At 47.6% G+C, this 9,326-nt stretch overlaps 1 protein-coding gene across 1 annotated transcript in view; it reads left to right on the top strand.

The window, feature by feature from the left end:
- The window catches only part of KIAA0232 (KIAA0232 ortholog), a 55,876-nt gene that overhangs the window by 32,496 nt on the left and 14,054 nt on the right, over window positions 1-9,326 (top strand). The window contains exons 6-8 of the mRNA XM_015418901.1: window positions 8-89; window positions 5,495-5,561; window positions 7,404-7,485. Coding sequence (XP_015274387.1) covers window positions 8-89; window positions 5,495-5,561; window positions 7,404-7,485 — 231 coding nt within the window. The remainder of the gene's footprint in view (window positions 1-7; window positions 90-5,494; window positions 5,562-7,403; window positions 7,486-9,326) is intronic.

Here is a 9,326-nt window from a genome sequence, read left to right as displayed (position 1 = left end):
GAATGAGTAAGAAAAAATGCTCTGATCTAACACTAGAAGAAATGAAAAAACAGGCTGCTGTTCAGTGTCTTCGCTCTGCTTCCGATGAAGTAAGAACTAGCGCAATGTCAGACTCTTGAATAAACTGACTCCCAGCAACACTCTCTTGGCAGGGATTTGTTTACTGAAAAATAAAGATGTTTCAAGCTAAGACAATTGGTGTCAGAACTGCCTCCTTTGGCACCAGTTCTGGTATTATACATAGTTCAAACCGCCGCCCGCCACACACCCCCGCCTTAGGACCAGTCCAATCGCACCAATACATCCAGCCCGCCAAAATCTACTGTGCACCGTTAACCCTCCCCCAGCACCTGCAAAGCTTAGTATCTAGCAGTGTCTGGTGTCCAAGGTCAAGCACGCATGCTTCCCGGAGATGGGAGGCCCGGTACAAACGCAGTTACAAGCTAGCGCGAATTCCAGCAAAGTAGCTTCACACACATACTCACATGTTCCCAGACTCCCCCTCCCAACCAGAAGAAAACAGGATAAGAGACATACAGGACCAAAACGAACTAAAGAACCATGGCAAATGAGGCCTGAGTTTGATGTGCAACCGTTGTGATGTATTTAACTTGTTTCTGGAGTAGATAAAAATGACTATGTGGGCAATGTAAAGACACTGTTTGTTTGCAAATTAATATGTTTTAGTTGTTACAGCAGTAAGGATGCACATGTTTTCAAAAATACACTACAGAGTGGGTAATTGATTTAAATTTTGCTAAGAGACTTAATAATCCCTGGCCTGGATAACCCAGGCTAGCCCAGTTGTGTCAGGCCTCAGGACTTAATCAGGGTCAGCCGGTAGCACCTAGTCCAGTAGCACCTTAGAGACCAATAAGGTGTTCATAGTACCTGACAAAGGGAGATTTTGACTCTTGAAAGCTTATATGCTGAAAGTCTTGTTGGTCTCTGAGCTACTACTGGACCAGTGTTCCCTCTAAGCTGAGTTAGTGTGAACCAGCTCACAGCTTTTTAGCCTCCGGCTCACACATTTCTGTCTTAGCTCAGGAAGGGAGGGCTCCCGAGCAAACTAATTTATGCAGTAGCCCAATCGCTCGCTCACAACTTTAATGGCAGTAGCTCACAAAGGAGAAATTTTTGCTCACCAGACTCCACAGCTTAGAGGGAGGATTGTACTGGACTCCAAGCTATTTTGTACCCACCTCTGTACTGAGTCTGATTCATACTCCTTTCCTGTCAAAGCAGCAGGCAAACCTTTGCCAACGTTCTCATCTTTGACCAAACTTCTCCTCACTCTTTTTTTCTTTAGGAGGGTGCCCTCACATTTCCTTTTAGCATGCCAACACTTCATTTTTTGCTACCAGCAGTACGTGGTCAGAAATGGTAATATTTGCGGTCAAGATTTTCCACAATGGAAGATTTTCGCTCTGCATCGCTTGTTCCATGGGCTGGCTGAACATAAGTCTTACCCAACCCTTTTGTTTAAATTTCACTTCTCCTGAGCGGTATGCTCAGAGCTATCATTCCTCTTTTCCTAATGCATACGTGCACCGGAGATTTTCCCTAGGTTTGGGAGAGGGGAGGGCCCTAGAACTGGGGTCTGTTTAAAAACAAACGAACCCTTTTCCAGGAGGGTCTCCCATCTGTTAGGACTGACTCCTGCCCTCTCTTTGGGCCTCTGATTTAACAGGGCTCTTTTTGTAGCAGGAACTCCTTTGCATATTAGGCCACACACCCCTGATGTAGCCAATCCTTCAAGAGCTTACAGTAGCCCCTGTAAGAAGAGTGCTGTAAGCTCTTGGAGGATAGGCTACATTAGGGGTGTGTGGCCTAATATGCAAAGGAGTTCCTGCTACAAAAAGAGCCCTGCATACACATACATACTTGTGTGTGTCTGTGTGTCATATCCACTTTACTAATAAGGCTAGTGGTGTGTGGAAAAACTGAATGGTGACTGTTCAGTGTTCTATAGAATCCAGTGAAATTTATACAAGTAGAAAACAAATCTTACATTTGTAGATCTGGGATGCTTAGGGTTTGTGGTCTGTGTGGAATACCTTCTATATCTACTTCCCCTTTCTCCTCTCTTCGCACTATTCTCATATTTTTGGTTGAGCTGCTTATGCCCTCCTCTGTTGAATCTCCCCACACCAATAGCGCACAGCCCTGTCTGTCTCTGTACAATCTTGTGTGCTGATTGTTGAGTTCAGCCCCTAAGCACTTCCACAAAAGAGCTAATTACAAGGTAAGCCCGATTTCAAGTAGAAATGCCGCAACACTGGTATTTCTTGCACTCAGAAGCAAGTATTACAAGATGCCAAAACTCTTATCTTCAGATAAGGGAGTTAGCATCACAGCCCCTAATTCTTGCCTGGATTGGATTATGTATCTGAGTCAGAGAAGAATTCCTCCCCCCCCTCCCCCCAGCACCACTTGCTATACTGCCGCTGTGGCTTGTTAGGTAGGTTTGCCATTTGTTTGCTCATGGTGACTAAACTCCCGTGCTCAAGAAACTGAGGAGCAGAATTAAAAATGGCCTCCATGGTGATGCTTCAGGTATTTCCCCGTCTCAATGGTCTTGTCCATAGAGATTAGGGAAGTTCCTGGAGCATCTCCCAGGAGTGGTCACATCCTGGCCACCAGCGGGGCCAGAACTCCAGAAGCCCTTTTCCAGCACCAAGAATACAGAACATCACTGCCCCAGACATAAGAACATAAGAGAAGCCAATGTTGGATCAGGCCAATGGCCCATCCAGTCCAACACTCTGTGTCACACAGTGGCCAAAACCCAGGTGCCATCAGGAGGTCCACCAGCAGAGCCAGAACTCCAGAAGCCCTCCCCCAGCACCAAGAATACAGAACATCACTGCCCCAGACATAAGAACATAAGAGAAGCCAATGTTGGATCAGACCAATGGCCCATCCAGTCCAACACTCTGTGTCACACAGTGGCCAAAACCCAGGTGCCATCAGGAGGTCCACCAGCGGGGCCAGAAGCAGGCTGTCAAGAGGATCCACCTCAGTTAGCAAGAGCACCCCCCACCCAGGCATCACCCTCAGAATCTCCAAGCATTCCCAGGAGCTGGTAGGCCAGACATGTGGTGGTTGGGAAGAGAATCTTTCTTTATCTGTGGCCAGGGTCCGCCATACCTGAGGGAACGCCTTTCCCCAGAGACCACTACGGTCACAAAACCGACTGGCCCTCCCGGGTCCCAAGGATGCCAGGCTGGCTGCAGCCAGGGCCAGGGCTTTTTCGGGGGTGGCTCCGTACTGGTGGAATGAGCTCCTGGAAGAGATCAGGGCCCTGCAGGACCTTTTACAGTTCCGCGGGGCCTGTAAGACGGAGCTCTTCCACCAGGCCCCCAACGAAGGATCCGCCACCGTTACCAACAACTGAAATGTATAGAGCCCTGGCTTGCTATTGACAGCCTGTGCCTGGCGGTTATATCGGGAAAGATCAGTGAGCCGAACAGGGCTTTTTTTTGTAGAAGAAGCCCAGCAGGAACTCATTAGCATAATAGGCCACACCCAACAGCAGAAACTCATTAGCATATTAGGCCACACTCATGCCTTCTCTTAGCTTGCCCGGGCACCCACGGCTGCGGAGAGACCAGGCAAGCCGGCCCTTGGACAGGCCAGGGAAGGCACGGGGAGGCATTTAAATACCTCCCCAATCCTTCCAGGGGCCCCCCTGACCTGCCCGCCTTGGAGTCACGGCGGGGGGTGTTGCTCTTCAGACCTCCCCTCTGTAGCCACGCATGCAGAGGTTTTGTCTGTAGTGGGCGTGGCCAACTTTGAAGCCAGACGGAACTCCGTTCCATTCCTGCCCAAAAAATAGCCCTGGAGCTGAACATCTAGGTAATCTAGTGAATGCACTCATATGGTACTGCCATCGCTATGAAATTAAAACAACACTGCTAGCACTCTGTGAGACTGCACTGTTTTATAATGAACTGTTTTTAGATGTTTTTATGGTAATGTAATTGTTATTTACGTATTTCCTTTCACGTAAGCCGCCCTGAGCCTGCCTCGGCGGGGAAGGCGGGGTATGACTTAAATAAATAGATAGTGACATAAATAATGAATTATCCTGCCTTCCCCTTTGGGCACCGTGAACTGGCTTAGCCCCCTGGATGCTGTGAAAACACGGAGGGGAAAGCAGTGTGGGAAGTCACTCCGCTTTTCCACTCCTCAGTCCACGGGATGAGCAGTAGTAACAGCAGCTTTCAGTGAATGTGGTGGGTGTGGCTCATGGGGAGGCATCGGCTCTTTCGAAATGGTTGGAGAGCTTGGGGAGGGGAGTGGGGAAAGACATCTCCACTGTTAATTAGAATTGGGGGGGGGGCCCTGGGTCGCCTAACTATAATTTTGGTGTATGGGAGGTTTGAGCAGTCTCAGTCAATTCCTATGGAGGTTTCAAAGATTGCAATGTACCTTCACATAGTTTGGAGAGCCAGTTTGGTGTAGTGTAGTGTAGGACTCTAATCTGGGAGAACGGGGTTTGATTCCCCACTCCTCCACTTGCAGCTGCTGGATGACCTTGGGCAAGCCGCAGTTCTCTCAGGGCTGTTCTCTCAAGAGCAGTTCTCAGTCAGAGCTCTCTCAGCCCCACCTACCTTACAGGGTGTCTGTTGTGGGGAGGGGAAGGGAAATGAGCTTGTAAGCCGTTCTAAGACTCCAAGTGAAGGGCGGGGTACAAATCCAATCTCCTCCTCCTCCTCCTGCTGTCTGATTTTGAGGAGGAGATGAGCAAAACTGCTGTTTTTCTGCAAATATTTGTGTTCTGTGCGGTCACACGACAAAGTTGCCATGGGAGAGGCACGGATGGTGGGCGGATTATCCGGACGCGATCACACCCCAACATCTGGGAAGTGGAGTGCACCTGTGGCTTACCGCCGACAATGCGCGTTAAAAAACTAGTACCTCCACGGTACTCATAAATGGTTGTGGGGTGGGATCGGCCCGGCGTGCAACATTCCCCTCCGGCCCCTCGTTTACCCGCCGGCGCTGAGGGAAGGACCCGTGGTGTGCTGCCAGCGTGTCTGATTGCATAATCGCGGATCAAACTGCACTGGGGCAATTAGCCACACCTCCCCCCGCAATATGTGACCGGGGCCTGCGTTTGATATCTGGTGTAGCTTTCTGTATCACAGTAAGTGCCCTAAAGGGATTGTCCACAACTGTTTTTCACTTTGCAAATGGACATAATTATGAATGGAACGCAACCTGGTGTAGCATAATGACTAAGGTGGTCAGCATGAGCCGTGGGAAGCCTGTGCTACAAGTATCAACTTGACCAATAGGAAGCTACCATTCACTTTGCATCCATCTTCTGTCCCCCCCCTTTTTTTTTGTAAGGTGAGGATAATATTGATATACCAGGCAGTACTTGTACAGATTGAATAATGTATGTGGATCTCTTTGAACACTTGAAGAAGACTGACGTAATTTAATGTGCTATTGAATAATATGTCCATTATTCATTATTCTGCAGAGCTCTGGGATTGAGACTTTAGTGGAAGAGCTCTGCTGTAGACTGAAGGATCTCCAGAGCAAACAAGGTGAGAAGAGCGCCTCTTGGACAACACGGCTGCAGAGATTAGATGTCTGTAGACCTCTGGTTAGGGCCTTGCAAAGCGTCATTCTGCCGTAACTTAAAACACACAGGGTGCGTTCAGACGGGGCATTTGCAACGGTATAGGTGCTGGTTGGAATCGGTGTACTTACCGGCGCTCACACGGCGAACATCTGCCTTCTGTCCCTAACCGTTGCAAAGAGCTTTAAACCGTTGTATTCTCCCACTAGGTCCCCAAGTGGTGGTATCCTGAGTTCAACAGTTGTAATTGCTTTACCCCCCGTCTGATCGCTCTCCACCGTTGTTGAGCCACTTCTGTTCAGAAGCCCAAGGCTTCCGATTTTCGCCCGCCATTTTTTTTAAGGTTGGCGATATGCGCTTGGGCGAAGCTTCGCCCTGGCGTTTGTTTTTTAAAAAAGAAAAGGTCCTTAGTTTAAGGTTTTGGAGGACTCCGAGACCTCAGGGAGGCCAGTTTGGTCTTTAAACTTTAAATGTAAGACGGGGTGTTTTGCGCATGCGTGACGATCGCCATTCTGTGGATGGCTGCCTATGCGCATGCGCAAACTGTGTTTAAAAAAAAAAACCCACCGATGCCCGCTGTGTGTGGACGGGCATACAGTGATGGCCTCCGCAGACAGGAGGTAAGTGTGATCGCGTTTCAGCCGGCATAAACTGCACCGGTTCCAACCGGTACAGTTTATGCCGGCTGAAACGCCCCGTCTGAATGCACCCATTTTCACATATAGCAGACAAGGTAATAAAAAGCCTCTGTCTGCCCTGCACTGCTTCAACTACGGGTGGGGGTTTACGTGACAACTAAACAAATACACATGCTGATGACGCCCAGTGGTCTCTCTCTCAGCTAAGCCTTTAGAAGCAACCTGTTGTGTGAAGCAGTGCTTCCTTTTGTCTTGTCTTCAATCTAGTGCCACTCAGTTTCATAGCTGGTTCTGCTACTGTGGGAGAAAAGTTTCTCTCTTTTTTAAAAAATAAATTTTTATTTGATTTCCCTACTATATAGGACATTTAGGAAGGGGGAGGACAAGGGGGATGAGATGAGACATATAGGAAGAAGTCTCCATCAGGCTTATATAATAGCTGTTAAAAAGGTAAAGGTTCCCTTGCTCGAAAGCCAGTCGAGTCCGACTCTAGGGTTGCAGTGCTCATCTCCATTTCAAAGCCGAAGAGCCAGCGCTGTCCGAAGACGTTTCCGTGGTCATGTGGCCGGCATGACTAAACACCAAGGCACACGGAACGCTGTTCCCTTCCCACCGAAGTGGTACCTATTTATCTACTTGCAATTTCTTGCTTTCGAACTGCTAGGTTGGCAGGAATAATAGCTGTTACAAAACAGTTTTCATCTTAAATCTTTGTTTCCAGTCTTTCCCCCATTCCTATAATTTCTAATGTCGCTTAATCGGATCCTTAAAGTCTTCCTTTATGATTCCTGAAAAAGTACATGTTCTTTACAGTTCAAGTTAAGTTTCTCCCAAGTTTATAATAGTTGCAATCCATTATTCATGATTTCCCCTAATTATTTCAGTGTTGTTGAAATCTGTTAACTGTCCGCTCATCTCCAAACGGAAGGAATACTACGCTACTAAAAGATGGTGGTATCAAGGCTTCGTTTGTAAATCCAGTATATTTTAATGGTTGCATGAACCTATGAATCCCTTTAGGAGTCACTTAATTGTGGGATTGTATTATTGTAGACAGGCTTCTGTAGTATGATGAATGCTTATGTGTATAGTAAGAAAATGTATAAAATACAAGGGGAAGTGAACGTCTGAGACCACATTTTCAGATGATTTGTCTTATTCTACAACAGAAGAGAAGATTCAGAAGAAACTTGAGGGCTCTTTGCCTCCTGAAGTTGATTTGTCTCCTGCGGCCAAGGATCAAGTGGAAATGTATGTCTCTTCCTTTTTTACAATAAAAGTATCCCGTTTGCTTTCTGTTTACATATATATACCTGTGCACACATTGATGTACAATCAAATGCTACTCTGAATAGGTGTAAATAGGCACTTCATGGTCACTATCTTGAAATACATATACAGATCTGATCTCTGTCAAAAAAAACCTTCATCAAAAGTATATAGCAGAATTACGCAGTGGAAGGAAACACCAACAACTATAAACTGTGTAACAAAAATAAACAAACAGCCAGTGAACAAATAATATCTGTTAATGTACAAAATTTGACATAATCATAGAAATTACATCCCAGTATATAAACACAAGGAACCACTCCATAAACCATGCTGCAAATCCTTATAAACGTTTTAACATAGATGCGTTCAAAGAACAATGTGAACAGTCACAGGATTTTTCCTCAAGCCGAAGGTAGAGAGGACTGAAGACGACTTGCAACCTGTGATTCCAACTTGTCGCGTTCGCCAGCTTCCTGATTTCTGTGTTCCACAAATGCTTTATCATAAGAACATAAGAGACGCCAATGTTGGATCAGGCCAAAGGCCCATCCAGTCCAACACTCTGTATCACACAGTGGCCAGAAATACCAGGTGCCATCAGGAGATCCACCAGTGGGGCCAGGACATTAGAAGCCCTCCCACTGTTGACCCCCCCAGGCACCAAGATGACAGAACATCACTTGCCCCAGAGTCCCTATCTATACCTTGTGGCTAATAGCCACTGATGGACCTCTGCTCCATCAAGTTGAAAGTCAAGACTCTCTCCTGTAACAATAATTCAAAAGGAATCCACAACAATAAGACCAGTAAAATCGGGCACAACATACTTAAAAAAAATTAACAAACACTGCAGCATAATGTACTCGCTTGAAGTAAGGCTAGGGGTGAGGTGGCCAATTACAGGCCGGTCTCCAGTTTCCCTTTTCGACAAATGTTGATAGAGTGTGTGGTGGCAGAGGAGCTCCAGGATTTCTGCCCTTGACCCATTTTGGTCTGTTTCAGGCCTGGGTTTGGTACCAGGACAGCTTTAGTTGCACTGGTGGACGGTCTTTGTTTAAAGTTGGACAGGGAACAATCTTCTCTGTTGATACTGTTGGACCTCTCAGCAGTCTTTGATACAGTTGACCGCTCCATTCTTATCCATTGGCTGGTATTAAGGGCATAGCCCTTCAGTGGTTTCACTGTTTTATGTCTGACTGGGCGTAGTCTCCACTGGAGGTGCAGAATCAACTGGGTGGAATTTATCTTGGGGGGTGCCACACTGTTCTGTGGTGGTGTAGTTAAGAACAGTGGCCTCTAATCTGGAGAACCAGGTTTGATTCCCCACTCCTCTACATGAAGCCTGCTGTGTGACCTTGGGCCAGTCATGGTTGTCTCAGAGCTCTCTCAGCCCCACCTACCTCACAGGGTGCCTGTTGTGGGGAGAGGAAGGGAAGGAGGTTGTAAGCCGCTCTGAGACCCCTTAGGGTAGAGAAAAGTGGGGTATAAGCAGGGATCATTTCCTGCAGGAGTGCACAGGAGCGTAACGTATTTGCATATGCCACACCCCCTGACATCAGCGGAAGTGTGTCAGAAGGCAACACCCACCGCTCAGGCTCCACTGGACTGTTTTGGATTGCTAGCAATGGGGGGGGGGCTGCAGATCCGTCCTCACAGAGGAGGGAGAGCTTGTACCTGAATAAAACTTGGTCTTAAAGGTGCCACTGGACTGTTTGGGGCCGGGGGGAGCTCTGCAGCTTACCTGGCTGCTTCTTGCTCTGCCTGAGGGCTGCTGGGAGCAGGGGCTGGGGCTTGTTGCATGTGCCCACTCCCTGGGC

This window comes from Gekko japonicus, unplaced genomic scaffold (genome assembly GCF_001447785.1).
Source record: "Gekko japonicus isolate JY-2015 unplaced genomic scaffold, Gekko_japonicus_V1.1 scaffold2139, whole genome shotgun sequence".
Lineage (NCBI taxonomy): Eukaryota > Metazoa > Chordata > Lepidosauria > Squamata > Gekkonidae > Gekko > Gekko japonicus.
The sequence above is the reverse complement of the archived record's forward strand: the minus strand, read 5'-3'. Positions and strand labels throughout refer to the sequence as shown.